The sequence below is a fragment of the Miniopterus natalensis genome, chromosome 2 (genome assembly GCF_054644295.1).
Source record: "Miniopterus natalensis isolate mMinNat1 chromosome 2, mMinNat1.hap1, whole genome shotgun sequence".
Classification (NCBI taxonomy): Eukaryota; Metazoa; Chordata; class Mammalia; order Chiroptera; family Miniopteridae; genus Miniopterus; species Miniopterus natalensis.
In genome coordinates, this window is record NC_142082.1 from 179,279,855 (window position 1) to 179,299,258 (window position 19,404).

Here is a 19,404-nt window from a genome sequence, read left to right on the forward strand (position 1 = left end):
AACCAATTAACAAGTGTTTGCTAATGGACCAAAAAAGGGGTTCTACAGAAAATAATCTCACAGGTTGAGCTGACCATAAATTCCTAACTGGGCAGGTCACAGTGAGTAGTCATGCCCCAGGCATATGAGTCCTTCAGTAAAAGGTTTATCTTTGCCTTAAGCAGGCCCTGGCCTTTGTTTCTGTGTATCTAGGTTAACACACCTTTGAAGTGCTTCTTTTCAGACACCTCAAGAGAAACTACCATCTAGAGAGCATATACTCTTAACTATCCTGTAATGATCCCCACCTTCATGAATTGTACTCTCTCCTCCTCAATGCCTGATGCACAAAAGCTACAAACTTCATTCTAAGCATTTTTCTCAGTGTTGAGATCTTGCTTCCAGACATATCCTCTGTTTGACTCAAAATCTTATAAAAATTCTTCACTGGTTTGGAAGTTCTTACCTGGATATTACAATGATTCAGTCTATTGTTTAAGTAACATTCATGACTGACTTATCTTCCACCAACCAGTGAGTCAGAGATTCTGTTTCCAACATTTTGTAGCCAAAACCTCCACAGATTTAGGGGTGATTTGCTTGAGATCACCCGGTTAAGAAGTAGAGCTTGGAATTACAATCCCTTTTTTACTCAATTATGAGTTCTTTACAAAATATTTTTTATACATTCATGAATCATGTTTTATGAGGCTGGTACTATTGTAAATAAAGTGGCCAGCATAAGACATTAAACATAAACCCACTGCTAACACACGGCAATGGTGTGGCTGAAGTGAAGGCAATACAGAGGAAGGTAGGATGATCCTGAACTGCCATTCAAATGAACTGGATGGTCACAGCTGGCTTCCCAGAGGAAGAATGTGGATCCTGCATGAGACTGTGCACTTGGAAACAGAATCAAGTAGGTAATTCCTTCATCAAAAGGACTTAGGAAAAATATGGTGAGCCTCATGTATAATTGAACTAGACAAAAATGGAAGAGCAGCTGATAGAAGGAAAGAGAAATTAAGGGGAGGGACAGTTACCACCAAAGAGCTCTTCCTATAAGGTTCTCACAATGGCATAGGGTATAAGAACTTCCATAAACCCTAGCTCCTCTCATAAACCCTGACAGATTAAAATCTGTCATAATTTTGATCAAAATTTACATGGGCAGAACATACTGCATTTATGAGGGAAGAACAGGAACCTTCAAGAGGCATTAAGTAGTCCAGTGAGACAGAGCTGAGGGTTCTCATGGGAAGGAAGGAAGCCATGCCTAGAGTGGAAAGAACTTTATATTCTAGCTTTGCATGGCTGGAGCTCCTTTTCATTAAAAATAGCAGCTGAAACCTCTCTAGTCTTCCCTGACAAAGAAACCACTAACAAAAGCCACTTTTTTCATAGCCTGTATAAGCATCAAAGAAAAGCTCCATTAGAGCAGAAATGACCTTATTCATTATGATGACCTGTTGTTTCCTCCAGTATCTGAGGGCGTACACGATCTTCAGTAAGCCTCTTGTGGAATGAACATTGAAGCCAGACAGGGGAAGCGAAACACCTAACCAAAAATAAAGTAGGGAGGTCTACTTCTTAGTGGTTGTGAAGATTTGAGAATGGGAGCTGGCAAATAATTTACGTACCTAAAATAGTTGCTGGTCTTATTTGGTGAGTAGCGGGGAAATGAGAACTGATAAAGTCTGGCAGGACCTTGAGACCAGGCTGAGCCTGGATTGCAGGCAGCAGGATGCTATCAAAGGCTTTTTGAGTTAGGACTGTTTTCAGCAGTCAACTTGGTGGCCCAAAACAGGACAGATAACAGCAAGGGATAGATGAAAGAAATGAAGTATGTGGAATCGGATGCAAAATGTATTGAGTTACCATGAAACCAACCCCCACCTGCCCGCTTGTCACAGCAAATCCTGCCGGATTGCATCATGAGTCTGCAAGAGACAGCTTGTTGAGTTTTAGTTGAATTTTGAAAGCCCTTGGCACTTGTCACACCACTTTAATCTGTCGTTTTTAACACTTTACCTAAACTGAAAGCTCCCTAAGAAGCACGCGTTTTATGCTGTATCTTCCTAGTAACTAACGAAGTCCAATAAATTTTGCTTGTTTTTTGAGGCACAATTTTGATTAAAATAGTAACTTTCAATAGTAGCGTTTCCTCATCTGTACAATGGTATCACTTCCACCAGCATTGTTAAGTTGTGTCAGGCTCAGATGAAATATTTCTAAAGCTTAGTGTAATACTTAGCAGGGTAATTACTTCATAGTGTCAAGAACAGAACACTATCCCCTTAATAAAAACAGCACTCTTAATAAGTTTATATATCCCAAATATCCGTGGCTCTGATTTATAATACTGCTTTGATAGTGTTGATACCGTCACCTGTCCAAGCCAAGCTTGAAAATCACCACCCAGTGGTACATGTCAGAATCTTCTGAGGCAGTCTCCATGAGCAGCAACCCCACCCCAACCTCCAAAGACTGTGCCCTGCTTCACATTTTACTAGTGACTTGTCTCTCTAAGGGTAGTAGCAGGGTTTGACACATGACCAGCACACACTCATGCTTGTGGAAATTGACTTCTTATGGGGACTTCTTTGGGACCTCACAATTGACAACACCCCCCAGGAAAGGATAATTTCACAGGTTCCAAGAACAGAAAAATCTAAGGCATTCATTCACCCTCTAAAAGGACAATAAAACTAAAAATGCTCAAGAACAAACGATAGAACCCAGAGAACTCCAGGCAGAAGATTCTGTATCTCACCTTCCCTCTCCCAAGGGCTACTTGGAGATGGAAGAAGAGCTGTCAATCATAATGTAGGCATACGGTGAGGGTAAGAGACTAAAGGGACTTATACTTTATTCCGTCTGTCAAACTCCAGAGAGCAAGTACCGGACAAGCATTCCACCAAACATCAAAGGCCCTCCTAGGCGTGGTAGATTTACAAACTCCAGCTCCACATCACTGTCTGGCTTAAGTCTCTTCCTCTGAAAGATACAAAATGTTAGAGAAATCAGCCATGTCGAACTGGTGAACTGCCTATGATTTCAGCGCCTCCACTCAGAAGTCATGTCTTTCAGATCCTCACAGTGCTGACATATTTCCTTTAGTCCCCAGCTGGTAAAGTAAGAAAGGGAGCTTTTTTAAGCCCGTGTAACTAACCCGGAGCACCTTTCCTCCTTCAGCCTACTGGCTCCCATCAGGGACTCCCACTGTCTTTCTCTAGATGCTCCTTCCTCCCCACTCCCTTCATGTGACCTAAGGGCTCTTGAAGCAGCTCCTGGCACCAGACTGAATGCCACTCCAAATTGTCCAGTCTCAGGGAACCCTCAAACAGCTATACATCACGGTTCAAGAGCACTGTGGCCACAGAGCTTGGTCCTTGGCCAGCCCACTGCTCACTCGGGACCAGAAAGAGACTTGTACAGACCTTCCTCCTCCTCCTCCTCTTCCTCCTCCTCCTCATCGTCCTCGTCAGAGCTGAAGGTGCCGTCGGGCAGGCTGTAGACGCGGATGACCTGCTTGTTGGGGTCTTTGAGGATAAGGTACTTGCCCTCCTCCAGCTTCATGCAGATGTCGATGACACAGCGCAGGATGCCCCAGGCGTTCTCTACGCTCAGGTTGATCTGGCTGGCAAACTCATTGGGCTTGAACTGCTGGGTGCCCAGGATGACGTGGCGCGAGGAGTCTTTCACATGGTACCGGGACACGTAACTAGTGGGGGGAATGGGGTGTTAGTGGTGACGGCAGGCTGGCTCAGAGACATCTGGGGACAAATACCAGTTAGATGGGGACACCTGGCCTGATGCTTTTTCCAAGGGAAAGGGAAAAAGGCAAGCCCTCATATCCCTGCCCCCAGACACCTTCCAGGTGAGTTCACAACTCCTGGACAAGAATCTCACCCGAGCTTGAGGTACTCAGATCCGGCCAGCAAAGCGCAGCAGGTCCATCGGGCCAACTTGTAGCTGTTGTTCTTCAGCTCAGTGGCAATGACAGCCCCTCGCTGAGAGTCCAGCTTCTGACGCCAGTCAACGCCATTACAGTGCTGCAGAAGGAAATCCCCAGTGACAGGAGTAAAGGTGAGCAAGGGTCCCTCCTCTGGCAGAGAAGGAACTCCCTACTGGGCTTGACTAGAAAGTGGGCGAGGCCTCAGGAAATCAGAGGTAGGACTGTTATCATTTGCCTTGGCTGGTGTGGCTCAGTTGGTTGGAGTGTCTTCCTATACACTAAAAGGTTATGAATTCTATTCCTAGTCAGGGCACACGCCGGGGTTATGGGTTCGATCCCAGATTGGGGTGCATGTGGGAGGCAGCCAATTGGGGTTTCTCTCTCTAAATATCAATAAACATACCCTCTGGTGAAGATTTAAAGAAAAAAAAGGACAGGGAGACCATGGGGATGGGCTGCATATAACCATCTGTCTGTAGAGATCAGGGACAGAGGAAGTCAGAGATTCAAAGCATGAGAAGGATTTGAGGTGCTTTTGCTGGTTTGAAGATGGAGGGGACCACATGGCAAGGAATGTGGGTGGCAAGGAGAGGCCCCAGCTGACAGGTGGCGAGAGAACAGGGGACCTCAGCCCTATAACTCAAGGAACTGAATTATGCCAATAGAATGAGCTTGGAAGCGGATATTCTGCCAGAACCTCGAGATGAGAACTCAGTTCTGATGACATCTTTGATTTCAGCTTTGATATTCTAAGTAGAGAACCAAAACACATGATGCTGAACTTTTGGCTTACCAAACTACGAGCTAATGGATTTTGTTTTAGGTCTCCAAGTTTCTGTTAATTTATGGAGCAAAAGAAAACTAACATAAGACTGCATAAAGAAGTAATTATGGCAAAAAGAGCCGTGTAGGTGACTGACCCTAAGAGAAGGGTCCATAAGGGATCAAAAAGAGGGGAACCATCAAAAAATACGTGAAGGAAGCCGAGAAATGTGTAAAACCAGAGTCATGCACGTAGTACACAGGGAAAAGCCACATAGATATAACAATGCCAAATGCTATAGGGACACAATGGTGCAAAGTTTAAGAAAAGGCCATTGGTCTAGAGCTAAGGTCACAGCCAACCTTCCAGCAGGGGCTGGAGACTGAGGAATACCTGGGGGTGATAATCAGCAGCACTAATTGCAAACCCTTGGCTCTAATGAAGGCAGAGCTCAATGGTGCTCTGTGCTCCATATCATTGGCCACTCCTTCCATACAGGCCTGGTCTTGGAGCTCCTCTTCCCCCGAGAACTCTTTACTCTGTACAGCTGCATCCAGAAGCACTGCCACCCAATTCAAACTCAGGCACATAAGCTGGGCAGCCCAACAACCATGGCGCACCAGTATGAGAGAGCACGTTTCACTTGAAGTGTTTCCTGAAGAGCCAAATAAGAGCTAATCTTAGAATCTCTAAGTTCAGTAAGCGAAGGTGTTGGAAACAGAATCAGAAGATTGAAGAGAAGGTAGTGGCTACAGTAAGTGAAAGAACAGGTCAAAAAAAGAGCTGCCAGGTTTATAGGAAACCTGCCAAACCAGATCTTGGGGAGAGATCAAAATCAGATGCTTGCAGAGAGCAGAAGCCAATGGGAGGTCAGAATTGGAACAAAGAGAAAGTCCTGGAAAAAGGCAGTTTTTCTCACACGCATATAATCTCTTTTATACAATGAGGAATTAAGTAGAGGAAAAACTCCGAAGACAAAAATCTCCAGTCACTCTCTAAGTAACTCAAGGGGAAAACAAACACTAGCCCGTGACAACACACCCTGCAGGAAACACAGCTGTGGAGCCCCATTAGGGTGACAGAGGTGTGCCTCACCCTGGAGTCCCACTCGTTGAGGGTCTTGATGTTGATAAAGGACACTTCCCCATTGGCTCCAGTCATGACACCATCATGCTCACAACGGACAATCAGGTCAATGTCATCTCCAAGCTTCCACCTGCGATACCTGTAACGAAGAAGGAACTTAGTTGGTCACCTGAGACCCTGAATTTCAGGTATTTCACCCCATAGAGGGTTGGGTCTGTGCACATCCCATCAGAGGTGACATACCGGTATGCGACAGAGGCGATTTCATTCTTATCCATGTCGTCCTCCACAAATGGGTTTGGGTTGGGGAAGTTGTATCTTTCTTTCCCCTGTAAAAATGACAAAGGTGTTAAGAGACAGTGCTAACTTGTTGCTAAGCCAATAGGCCACAACCCACAACTCTGCTTAGTTACAGCTCAGGCTAAGTCCCTGGAGCCTTTGAGGGGGCTGAGCTGACTACGTGCTGTCCACCTGTTTACCCCTTCTGAGCGCAAGCGCCACATGAATGACAACAGATGTTAACAGCTAGTGTTTACTGACTGCTTACATGTGTCTACTGTGTGCTCCATGTATCTCATTTAATTAACCACGCCCCTCCCGTTTCATTTTTCTCCATAGCACACATCTATAGGTACTTAGGGTTTGTTGTTTCTCTTCTTCCATTATAATGAAGCCTCCCAGGGGCAGGAACTTGGTACCTGAACAGTGTATTTGGACACCACAGTGTAGCTGTCAAAGAATAGATGGAGCCTTTACAGCGTGCCTATGTAAGACAAGTATTATCAGTGTTCTAACTTTACAAGGAAGAAACATGCCTGACACCACAAAGCTATGAAGTGGTGGATCCAGGGTTCAAAGCCAGGCAGTGTGATCTCAAAGCTCAACCTTGAAACTCCTTGGTGACAAGTAGGGGCCCTATTTCTCCTGCTCAACCCCACTACAAAGCAAATGCTCAGTAAAAGTAGCTGTAGTTGACAAAAGGCATGCCCAGATGCTGCCCCTCCTCACCATCCTCAGGCACTGCTGGGAGAAGTTGTGGTTGATGTAGGTTGCTTCCATGGCCAGGTTACGGGGCGAGTTGAAGGAATTACCTTCATCCTGAGGGGGCTCATTGGCCGTCTCACTCACTGTCAGGAGGTCTGCAAAAGTGGCAGCATGGTCACCCACCCACAAAACAAAAACCCATTAATGATGTGCACAGCACCACAGGGAGATGTGGTGATGAAAACAACACAGGCCCTTCCTTCAAAGAAATGCTACCTATTACTGTGAATCTCCCATGGTGGGACGTGGGGAATAAAGGCGGAGCACCTCGGGTAACTTTAGATATTCACCAACATTAAATCCAACCATGGTGTAAAAAGCCCTTTCCAATCTTTATGAATTCAAGAGAATGTTTGATTTTATCAGCTTTCAAAGACAATGCCTGAGGCGCAGAATATAATCATATTGTTTTGTTTCACTGCTCTTATTGTGGAGTGACCTGGTTTTCAATCATGGCAGATATGGAAGTACATAGATATATATGAACGGTATAAAGTATTCGCACATATATTTTTCCTTTACAAACACAATGAAATATAAGTAACCCATCAATTAAAAACACACACGTTAATACTAAAGATGGTATGGAGAGATGGCAGAAGTCATGAAAGTATTATTTAAATGAGTAATATTTGGAAGCATATTTTTGGGGTGCTGTGAGGACTCAGAAAGCTGATGCCCTAAGGAGGGACTGCAGTGACAGCTCCTTCTCCATGTCTTTGAGGAGGCTGGGAGGGGTCTGACATGGCTGTCAATGCCTGTGGACTACCTGCTACCCATTCTCCAGTACCAGGGAACTACCTTGACCCAATGCAGACATGCAATGCCCTTGTGTTGTTCCCAGACAGGCTTCTTACCAAAGTCAGAGTTATCTCTCTTGTCAAAGAAGAGCTTGGACCCGACTCTCTGGACGACAATGTCCCAGGAATACACGGAGCGGGTGCAGCTCATCAGTGTGGCCAGAATGGCATCAGTGGCAAACACATTCCCCTGGGTTTTTGCCAGCTGCAAAGAGGACAGAAGAGAGAAGTGAGGACACCCTTAGGTCTAACTGCCCATTCACACCAAGGGGAGAGGACTCCTCAGTAAGGAGCCTTCACAGCCACACTCACACGTAACACGTGTGTGTGTGCCTCTAGCTGTCCAAGCAAGGCTGCAGCAATCAGCCAGTGAGCATCTGTTGGCAGTCACCATCACGGGTCACGTGGGCCTGCAGCTCACCAAGCATGTGCCACGTTCTAGGAAAGCACTTCATGTTTTGTCATCCTCACCCCAGTGGTATATGGTAGGTGCATTTACCCCATTTTACAGACAAGAAAATGAAGGCCCCAAGGAGGTGAAGTGAGGAAGCATGCAGAGCTGAGATTCAAGTCCAGCTTTACTTAACACCAGCACTCACGGTCCAGCCAGCAGAGTGCCTTTATTTCCTCCTCCTAAGTCCAATTCAGAAGGCTGATCTAGAGGGGTTTCCAAGGCCCAATCCCCGGGGCCTCTGTTCTTTCTGGCCCCCACTCTAGAAGTGGTGGCATCCTAATGGGTAGGCAAGCGGCAGGGGGGCGCACACCTTTCGGATGACAGGGTCGTCTGTGGTGGTGACGGTGTGGAAGATGCGCTTGATGCTCCGCAGGGGCTTCTCACTCCTCGTGGTGATGCGGTCAAAGGCTTTGTCATAGTATTCCAGGGCCCCACAACACTCACTGTGGGAGAGCATGTAAGACATGCCAAGTAAGGGGGAAGATCACCTACTTTTTCTTAAGCACTGGAATCTGGAGTCTTGTCCAGAAGTCTAATATGTAAGAGGTGAAAATAGTATCCGACTAGAACAGAAGATGAACTCAGTGCTCACTCAGGTCCGTTCCCTTAGCTCCCAGTGTGGCTCCATAGAATAGTGTGAACACAGCCAATTCAGCTCAACCTCCCCAATTTAAAGATGAGAGATGAGGAGTGACAGGCATCCAGTTGTGTTGACTTCTGGTCTGGTTCTCTTAGCTGCCCACTAAGTTATTCCCACTACTTGCCCTGTGAGGCAAAGAGCTCTCTAAAATGTCAGGAAAGCTTTGCTTCTTCTGAACTGCTGTCTCTCTCCTTCTGCCAAAAGAGCTATAAACTTAATTTTATTTCTTTTGCTCAGGACTCCAGGAAGCTGGAAGAAATATGGAATTTAATATCGGCAAATGCCTTTCTGCTTTTGCTTTGTTCCTGTTCTCCTTCTGCCCAAAACAACTATATAACTTAATTTTTTTTTTTGCTTGTGATGCCAGAACTTCAAAGAGATCCGAAGTTTAGTATCAGTCAACTTCTTCCTGCACAAACCACCCCTGCAGTGATTGTTTTTGAGTAAGTGGCTTAAACCCTTGTTGGAATTACTAGGGCTTAGGAAAATATTCACCACCAGATGGTCCACCCACATGAGAGCACGGTGGAAGGTAGTAAAAGATGCCACTTACATGTCCTGTGGCTCTGAGACTTCCAAGTAGCGCATCTTCATTAACTGAGGAAAGTCCATTTCTTCCTTTACCTCCCAGTCACTACGAACTTCAACCGAAGAGTCTCGGGGTTTCTGTAGTGGAAAACCATTGGAGGGGAAAAAAAGTACAGCCAGTGCAAAACATAAGCCAAAGGCAGGTTAATAGTATGAAGGGCTTTTATTCAACAAACAGGTCCAGAATATTCACTACGTGCTGCTGTTTTATAACACCACATCCCCTGACTCTCAGGAGCTTACAATCTAGAAGAAGACTGAGGGCACAAGAGTTCCAAAACAAATGGGGGTTCCACCCCTAGTTAAGGATGTCGCTAGGGAACACCAGCTCCTTGTGTTTCATAGAGGAGCTCTGGCAGCACCTTTAGGTTTCTCTCAGGGTATTAGCTATCTATTCTTGACACAGCAAGCATCTTATCCAGCAAAATGTAACTTCTACAACTGTAACTTCACTCTTGCTTACATGTGTTCTCTCTTCTCACAATGCCTGTACAAACACCCGTGCAGGAGTGTTCACAGCAGCATTATTCATGACAGCAAAAAGTGGCGACAACCCAAATGTCCATCAACTGGTGAACGGATAAGTGAAATGTGGTCTATCCATACAATGGAGGTTGGCAATACAAAAAAATGAAGAACTGACACATGCTACAACATGGATGAACCTTAAAGATCACATATTGCATGATTTCGTTTATGAGTACATGGACAGAATAGGCACATCCAGAGACAGAGACCAGATTAGCGGAGGCCTAAGGTTGGGGAGAATAGCAGCTGACTGCTAAAGGGTACAGGGTTCCTTTTTAGAGTGATGCAAATGTTCTGAAATTGGCTATAGTAATGACTGTACAATTCTATGAATATGCTAAAAACCTCTGAATTGTACACTTTAAGTGGGTGAATTGCACAGTATGTGAATACCTCAAAGCTGTTATAAAACCAAACAAATAAACAAAATCAAATGCCTAGACAGAATTCTGGTACAAATACACTACCTGTGATTTTTGGTCCCATTTCTGCCTCACTCCAAATTGTTTCTGAAATTTTTTCTGCAGTCGTATGCGTTCTCTAGAAAGACAGGAAAATTGTGCTTTCAGTGCAGATTTTTAGGAAAAATGAGGGCTTAATAAAGAGGAACAGAAGAGGCATATTGTTCTGAAATATTGATCAGCTATATTTTACTCCATCTATAGAGACTGTCCACTGGCAGCCCCAACCTGGGCCAGGCTGCTGCACTGTGCAGCTCCAGAAGGCTCATAGGATCCAGGAGAAATGGGGCCCCCTGGAGTTGTGCTCTGGCAGAACTGAGCCTATGTAAACTCCAGAGTCTCTTCTAAATAGTTTCTCGCTTACGCTATCTGCCTCAGACTCAAATTGGCCCTTAGAAAATGAAGTCAGGGTTGAAACACTGCCTTAACCAGCATTAGGGAGGTGGTCTTTTTTTTTCTTCTTTTTTGCAACAGTGGGGAAGACAGCCATTCTCCTGCTTTGGCCTAGTGATTTCAGAGTGTGGTTAGTCCTGGAAGAATACCTTGCTCTGGCAGGATGGGAACCTCACCTCTCTTTCTGTTTGGCGCTCTTAGGCAGGGTCTGCAGATTGAACTGCAACATGTTCCGTCGATCTTTGTCTCTGCGGAGGTTCCGCTGGGAATTAGGAAAAAAATCCATGTAAAAATCTTGGAGATTTGGCTTACAGCAGGTAGTGCTTAATGGGGGGGTCATTAGTCTAAGTTCAGAATGCAAAATCCAAGTTGCACATTTTATTTTATTATTATTACTTTTAAGTGTTTATTGATTTTAAAAAAGCAGAGAGAGAGAGAGACATTGATTGGTTGCCTCTTGTATGCCCCAACCTGCGACTAAACCCAAAACCTAGGTTTGTGCCCTGACTGGGAATAGAACCCGCGACCTTTTGGTGTGTAGTACAATCAACTACACCTGCCAGGGCCAAGTTGCATATTTTACTGTTTTCGCTCTACATAATCAACAGTCTGGGGCTTTAGTTGAGTAAGCACTTGGAGTTAGCTTAAACTTACATTCACACACATATTTTACTGAGGTAGGTTTACTGGCTCTTATTAGAGTTGCTGACTTGCCTCTGTATGGAATAAGATGTAGTCCAACTGGACCATCTGCTTAATAAATCCTGCAATCTAGCAATTAAGTCCAGCAGTAGGCACAGATGCACCCTTTTATCTGGCATAAATGTCACTCTTAACACAGGAGTATGTCATCCTACCTACAGGTCCAAAGAAATCTAAGCTATTTAAATGCATCCCTGGACCTAGTAAAGTCTGCTTCAGTACAGTTTGTCACTGAACAGCTATAGTATCTGGGTTCACTGGAAGACCCATAAGGTGCTTTGCTCTCATTGGTACGCACGGTTGCACTTTTAGCAGATGACAGCCCTAAGATGGAACAGCCCCAGGAGGGTGACTGCTGGCTCTGGCCTACCTGTGCAAACCGCATGCGGTTCCGCTGGTAGGCGGTCTTCTGTGTGCGCGCGGTGTCCACCAGCTGGAAGCTCGTTTCGTCCTCCTCGTGGAAGTAAGCATACTGGCTTCCGCCGCCAAACTGAGAGGAGTACTTATCTAGAGGCAGAGGGACAGTGTAGCAGCCGCGACCTAGACTCGCCAGATGCTACTAGCTCAAAGCCTTGCAGTTTGAGTGTGGTCTTGGGAACCTTAGCATTGGCTGGGAGCATGTCAGACATGCAGACTCACAGCCTCACCCAGGTCCACTGACTTAAAACCAGCATCTAAAAAAGATCCCCAGGTGATTCATATGCACATTGAAGTTTGAAAAGCTCTGGTCTAAAGAACTTTTTAAGTCAAGATAGAACCTGAGAAACTCAAGATAAACCCATTCCACTCTCTGCCTTATTCTGTAAGAATGAGTTAAACTTTATTTTTGCAGGAGGCAAATATGGGGTTTAAGTACCATCACTGTCATCATCTGTTGACCAAGACAGACATGTCTAATGGGTTATGATTTACTTGCTTGCTGATCTCAGACTCAGATAATCTTAACTTGTTATTGCAGATAGCCACCTCCAACTGTCTCAGAGAAAAAACCAACGTACTATATCAGGATCTTAAAACCAGAAGTTTAAACTGGGATCCATTGCTTGGCTTCACAGGTTCAGTAAATCCCAAGCAACAAAATGCAAAATGGAAATACGTTCAACAGATATTTAAAAGGGTTCATGCCTCCTCAAAAAGTGGGGGAAAAGATCCCACTATAACAGGTCAAACTTCTCTAATAAACAGTTTAACTTTTGGGGCTATTTCCAAGAAAATGTGGTAGTGTCCACAGTATAGAACATGCTTCTAAAATCTATGAATTATCATCAGCATTTCATCCCCATTCTAGAACACTTTCAGGTAGAGGTTACCAGAAAAAGTAACAATTTTCCCAAGGACCTGTTTGGGCAGTCAGTCAGAGAACACTTACTCGTGTACCTCTTATCTTGGTATGTGGTACCCGTCCAGTCTGCAACCTAGTAAGAGCAACAGGGAAAACAAAGCACACAGGTCACGTAGGCAACTTTCTGTTGACCCAGAAAACCCCAAACTGAGGACACAGTGTGGGAAAGTAGCAGAAGGGGTGGCTCACAATGCCTCTGTAAGTACCTAGCTCTCCTATGACCACTGGAAGAACCCAGAGGTTATAACCTTTCTCAGCCGGTGTCCCTATAAGGAACACAGGAGTAATGCTTTTGAGAGAATAAAATTAAAATTAACTCAGAGAATAGCAGCCACAGATTTAAAGATTCAGACTCCCGCTGATAGACAAGTACCTTTCCTAGCCGATCTCCTTTGCTGAATGGCTGGTAGGGCATATCTCGAAACTGCTCAGGGACCGCACAGGGACCCCATCCTGAGGGGTTGTCCTGGATCACGGGTGTCATGAACTTTGCCATCTTCGAAAACCTTAAATATAAAAATAATATAAGTAGCTGCATGACGAAAGGTCTCAAGGTAAAAAAAAGTTTATTTGAGGTAAACTAGGACATGATTCTTTAATTTAAATGATTAAATTAAAAAGCAACATATGAAATGGAACCCTCAACTCTTAGTTACTCCTTTGTTTTCTTGTAAATAATATTGTGAATACTTATAACTTAGAAGACTGCTAACAAAACTACTTTACCATATTTCATTGATTTTTTTTCCACTGTAACATCTTTGAAATAAATTTATACCTCATACTTCGTGGGGTGTCCTATCTTAATTGGCAGTTTTTTCTTCTTAGTGTTATATAAAATAATGGTGCTTTTTAAATTTGGTGGCCTATCATAGATAAAATGTAGTAACTTCTTTTTCAAGTGTAATAACTATGTTCAGGTTCTCAGAAACACCTTCACCAAGGAATAAAATATTTAGCTTCCCTAAGCCTATTTCTTCATGTATAAAATAAATAAATTCCTTGCTTTATTAGTGAACACACACAGAAATACTTTCATTGTAAAATGCTACACAATTACTCAGACTTGCAAAAATACATTTACACGGAGTGCTCAGTAAAATAAGAGTCTGCAAGTATATCCTGAAATTCAACTTTTTCTTTCTTGTTCTTCCAATATTCTGTCATCAGTGCAAATCCTTATGCAGAGCAAGTGGACACAGAACCCAGCAAAAGGCCTTCAGAAGCTGAGGAGGTTACGAGAAACCTTCAGCCATAAAGGTAGCTATACATCAAATGTTCATAAGTGAGTACCAGGCATAGCTCTTAGAGCTTACCATGCATATTCATTAAAACCCCCCAACAGTCTGTGGTAGGGGCCAGTATTATATTCACTTTTGAAATAAGAAAACTGAGGCAGAGAGACGTTAAGAAATTACCCAAAATCACAATGCTAGCTGATGAAGAACCTGAACCCTGGCAGCCTGGCTCCAGAGTCCATACTCTGCATAATGCTATAGGTCCTCTCAGGAGAGTAAAAACCAGAGCCTCCCAACAGATGTTTGACAGACCCTGGACAGTTTCTATGAAAACCCCATAAACTTATGCATTACAATCCTCTGAAAATGTTCAGATGGTGAGTTCCCAGAGGAAAACTCATTACACAAATATTTCTGGAGGCTGGAGAGCAATCAGAGAGCACAGGTTACCCAATTCAGTAAACTCTCATTGTCCCACCTTGGGGAGACTAAGGGTTCCTACAGAGGTGACAGCAACAGGGAACTGGTGTGACAGCAACATGAGTTGGGTGACAGCGAGAGAATAAACCTGCAAGCTCCACAAATCTCCAACTCTGAACTTAAGTAATACTACAAAAAGAGGACTGAGGGAAGGGGTGGCAGCCATAGACTGGCTCATGTTAAATATTTATTGAGCTCCTACTAAGTGTCAGGCACCATGCTAAATGCTTATATCACTAACTCCCCCACACCCCCCTTTAGAGATAAAAACTTGCAGCTCAGCCAAATCAAGGAGTTTGATCTACTCATCATTTCAAAATAGACTTGATTTCCAGGGTTGGCTGCCCTAAGTCCAGCATTCTTCCCATTATATTCTAGCTGGACAGCATCCTGAAAAGATCTGGGGTTTCAGACCGTATTTAATGGCACGATAACGATGCCTCAAAAGACACTTTAAAAATCATCTTGTCCTGTCTCAAGAAGGAAATAGGCCCAACGCTTGCCAGGCGTTCTTCCTGGGGGTGGACATCCGGATTTCCACACATGTAAAATGAGTGAGCAGAATGGAATCAGTAGAGAAACGGAGCCCTTCAGTTAAAACGGCGTGACAGCTGTACTGGCTACAGGGGCAGAATGGGGAGGCACGAACGGGGCAGTGAAAAGGGGCCTTGTTGCTGGCAGGCCACGGTACTGTGTAGATTATCGCTGCCACTACAGACCCTGTGCCATCAACCCCTGGGGTTGCTCGAACTACTCCCCTCTAGCCTTCCACTTCACATTAAAGGGAAGAAAACCTTTTTTTTAAGACTGTGAACTCCCCGGAGCAGGGCCGAACACCGCTCAGCCTGGCATTCCCAGTACCTCACTTGGAGAAACTCAAACTTTGGCCACTTAAAAGACCCTGAAATCCAGCTGGGTTAAGTGACATTATTAAATTCTCTCAGCACTTAGCCACTAAGCAGAGTCTAAGACCAGGGACCTCACCCACAAGGCCATGCCATGCACCCCGCAGTATGCTGGACCTGGGGCCCGGAAGGCGGATTCCTGCCACCTCCAGTGGAGGGAGGACAGCAGCAGGCGGGGACGTCCGGGGGTCTCTTCCGGGAGGCCTCTGAAGGCCGAGCCCCGCCCAAGCCGGCTCCGGAGGTCCCCAGAACCCTACGGAACACGCCGCTCACCTGCAAGGGCCTCGGCCGGCCCGGATGGCGAAAGATAGTCCGGGCCAGAGAACTCGCAAACGCCGGCACTCGGAGAAACCAAGAAAGGAAGGAGAGTGCGCGCGCAGCCACCGGCGCCGTAAGTCCGACCGACGCTGTCGTAAACTGCTCTCCCGCTTCCTTTGGCTCCGTCGGCGGAACGCGAGTCGTAAAGTGAAGGCACCTCGGGAATTTGTCACTGCTCTTGGCGAGGTGACCTCATTAGTCTTCTAGTCACCGAGACACAAGAAGGGTGTTTACAATTACGTCATAAGGCATTCGGCGACGCCGCAAGAGGGCGTCCAGGTCTATTGAAACGTGGCGTCCGTGCAGTCAAAGCTGTCGGAGGCCGGAGCGGCGGACAGCCCTCTGTATCCCACAATGCTTTGCGGGACACTTCGGCCCCTCTGTATCCCACAATGACCCGAGGCCACGGCTTTCTCTAACCAATCACGTGGCTTGGTTCTCGCAGGTAGGGGCTGGCGGAGCGCCCCAGGCAGATTTTGTTATTTCCGCCCTCCCTTGGCCCCCCCCCCCCCCCGCGCGCCCCCATCTTTTACAGTTTCGGAAACCGACGTCCAGAGCTGTAATTTAGGAGGTGGCCGCCAGGGTGCAAAGCATACTTCCACAGTTCTCCAACTTCATTGTACGTCGAGGATGTCTGGAGCCTACCTTGAAAAATGCATATTCCGGGGCTCACTTCCGTAGGTCGTTATTCAAATATGTCTAAGCCGGAGTCCACGAATCGGCATTTTAAGTTCGCAACTGTGATTCTGAAGTGGCGACTCAGGAAGCACTTTCCTGCAGTGCTGTCTGTCCTTTCCGCAGCTCCCAGCCCACGGAGTTTGTCCTGGAAGCTTAGTGGGGAATTTTGAAACATTGTAAGTGAATCTGAGGGCGCGATTTTATCCAAACCTCGCATCTTCTATCCCGTCTCCTAGGTTTTCCTTATCGGCCTCCCAGCCTGTCTCCCTTTATTGGAAAATATGTCAGCTGTTTGACAGATCTGATACCCACGCTTGACTGCCACTTTCTAGCTGGGCCTCAGTTTCCTCAGTTATCTGTAAATTGGAGATACTACCAAGGGGGCGCTGTGAGGATAAAAATAAAAGTATGTGAAAATATTTAGTAATTCCACTTACCAGTTGGGTGAACTTGGGCAGGTTATTCTCTCTCTAAAACGGCTTACTTATCTGAAAACTGAAAATGTTAATAGCAGCATCTGTTTCCATCTCTCCCAATCTGCTCATCTTCCAGTTTTCCTAATTTTTGTTAATGGTACCCAGTGAATGGTACTTTGTGCAAAACCCTGTAGTCATCCTTGCTGGTTGCTTTTCCCTTTCCTACCACATTCGGTCCTTTGCTAAATCTTCTTTGTTTTTCTTTCAAAATACATCTTGAATGCCAGTTTTCCCCACCGTCTCCAGCCTCCTGTTTGGACTCTCAGTGTCCACTCAGGCTCCTCCAGGGTTGCTTTTCACATCACATGGTGGCCAAAGCTCAAGAGTTATCTCCTCAACAAGATAATCTCTGACCACCATTCCTAAAACAGCCGCTCCTCCCTCCAGTCCTCCTCACCCCCTTACTCTGCTTTGTTTTCATCATCGTTCTCATCACGCTCTGAAATATTTTTTGTTTCCTTGTTCAGGCTCTGTCTCTGCCCCTAGAGTGTAAAGCTCTGTGCAGGTAGAGGCTCTGTCAGGCTCACCTAGAGTAGTGCCCTGTGACACACACTTGTTGAATGAATGGATAGAGATTTTGTGAGAATTAAATGTGAAAATGAATTTAGCACTCACTAAATAAGCACTCAATTAGCGTTAGTGTAATGAATATTAATAGCAAATTGTAGTATGTGGTAAATTGTAAGGGGAGATGTGTTTTGCTAAATTGCTTGGATCATGTCTTTTATTTTCCTTTTCCTGTGGGCCCACAGGCCATCTGCTGCAGTCTCTCTCTTGTGTCAGAGTTTAATCATCTTTCTCATGTTTTGGCCCAGACGTCCTGGTCCACCCCAGATGGAGGAGGATTTGAAGTGTCCTGTTTCATTCTCAGTAGCGGGTTCCTGGGCTTGGATGGGAGGTTTGCCTCCATTCCTCCTCCCAGCTGATCCCCATGCTGCCTCTTTCCGCCTGTGTCAGTCCCTTCTTGACATGATGTAAAGCTGGAATGACCCACCTTTACATGAAATCAGAGCATGCCCAACCTCCCTCCCTCCCCCGCTTAAAATCTTTCAGTGGCTTACCTTGATCCTGAGGATGAAAGCCCATTCTGTTCCATGGCCTGCAGGTTTCTAAGTGACAGCTTTCCACTGGCTGCTTCCTCTTTCTGGGTCATACCGAGGCTCATTCCTGCCTTGAGACCTTTTCACCTGCTGTTCTCTGCTGCCTGGAAGGCATCTCCCTTAGATCTTCACTGTGTTCTCAACACACAGGCATTTCCTGAGCACCCCTTTGAGTAGCCTTGCCCTGTCCTCATTCATTCTCTCAGTCACCACGAACCTGGTACTATTCCAAGAACTTATGTGAACTCATTTAATTCCCACCACGGCCCTGCGAGGTAGGGCCTGTTATTCTCTCCATTTTACATTTGGAGATGTGGAGGCACAGAGAGGGTTCTGGGTTGAGCAGTGTGTAGTGATGCTGGGGTTTCAAACTCAGGAGGCTTCCTCTGCTTCTGCCTATCCCATTGGCGTTTTACTGGATGCCTAACATTTATCTCCATTGAAATTATCTTGTTTATTTGTTTACTTATTTATTGTCTCCTCATTAGAATGTAAGCCTCGTGAGAGGTGGGGCCTTACATGTCTTGTTCACTGTTGTATCCCCAGCACCTAGAATGGTGCTTTCCACATAGTTGGTGCTTGGAAAATGTTTGTTGGATGCATGAGTGACCTCTGAGGACAGGTTCTCTCCTCCGGGTGTCCACTTGGCAGAGCCCTCCATTGCTGCGCTTACCACACATTTGTTTCTGTTACCAGTGTCCCCCACCCCTCCTAACCCAGACTCTGGTTCCTCCAGCATGGGGCTGCAGTATTCCTGGAGGAAGCCTCATACCCAGCCCAGTGCCTGGCTTACAGAGGGTGCCCAGGAAATGTTTAATGAATCCAGGGCCCTCATATTCTAATTCTAAAGACTGTAAAATAAAAAACAATATTCTTGCCAGAAAAGTGTAGCTGTGAGTGCAGGTGCCCAATAAGTATTTATTGTCTTAACTAGTCAATGAATAAATGGATCAAAATCGGCATGAGATTGATCATTCATTCAATTGGCATTACCCAGAGCCACACCTTTGCAATAAGACCCTGTGTGTATAATGATATATGGGGTTCTTGTCTGCAAAGACCTTCCTGCCCAGCTGAGGGAGTGACTGCAAAAACATTTTCTGAACCACAAAAGGGAGACCCATAGGTGCCTGCCAGGCCCTCCATATGCATCCCTCATGTCATGTCTAGAAGTGAGAGGCACCAGTGTTACTGATTTCTCATCAGCCTTTTATGCTATTCTGCCTTCTCTGTTCCTTCTAGATAAGGCAAATGCACTTTCTAATAGGAAACTCCAATGCCTTAACAAGGGAAGTAGCATTTATTGAGCTTTTGCTATATGCCACACAGTGCTAGTACTTTACATAAACAATCATCTCTTTAATTCATTCTAAGAGTCCTCTGAGAGAGGCATCAACCCTCCCCTTGATGCAGGTGGGGAGAGCAGGCTCAGGTGGTCAGGTACTTGGCCTAGTGAGTAAGTTGGTGA

General features: G+C 45.5%; 1 protein-coding gene across 1 annotated transcript; it reads right to left on the bottom strand.

Moving 5' to 3' along the window:
- Positions 1-2,826: 2,826 nt before the first annotated feature.
- EIF3D (eukaryotic translation initiation factor 3 subunit D) lies at positions 2,827-15,986 on the bottom strand. The gene is made up of 15 exons (XM_016222669.2): positions 15,638-15,986; positions 13,115-13,247; positions 12,769-12,814; positions 11,770-11,906; positions 10,874-10,959; positions 10,311-10,383; positions 9,281-9,393; positions 8,398-8,530; positions 7,691-7,838; positions 6,798-6,928; positions 6,033-6,118; positions 5,799-5,928; positions 3,895-4,037; positions 3,423-3,706; positions 2,827-2,979 (listed from the first exon to the last, which is right to left on the bottom strand). The coding sequence occupies exons 2-15, from the start codon at positions 13,235-13,237 to the stop codon at positions 2,966-2,968; spliced, it is 1,647 nt and encodes a 548-aa protein (XP_016078155.1). The 5' UTR covers positions 13,238-13,247; positions 15,638-15,986; the 3' UTR covers positions 2,827-2,965.
- Positions 15,987-19,404: the final 3,418 nt, after the last annotated feature.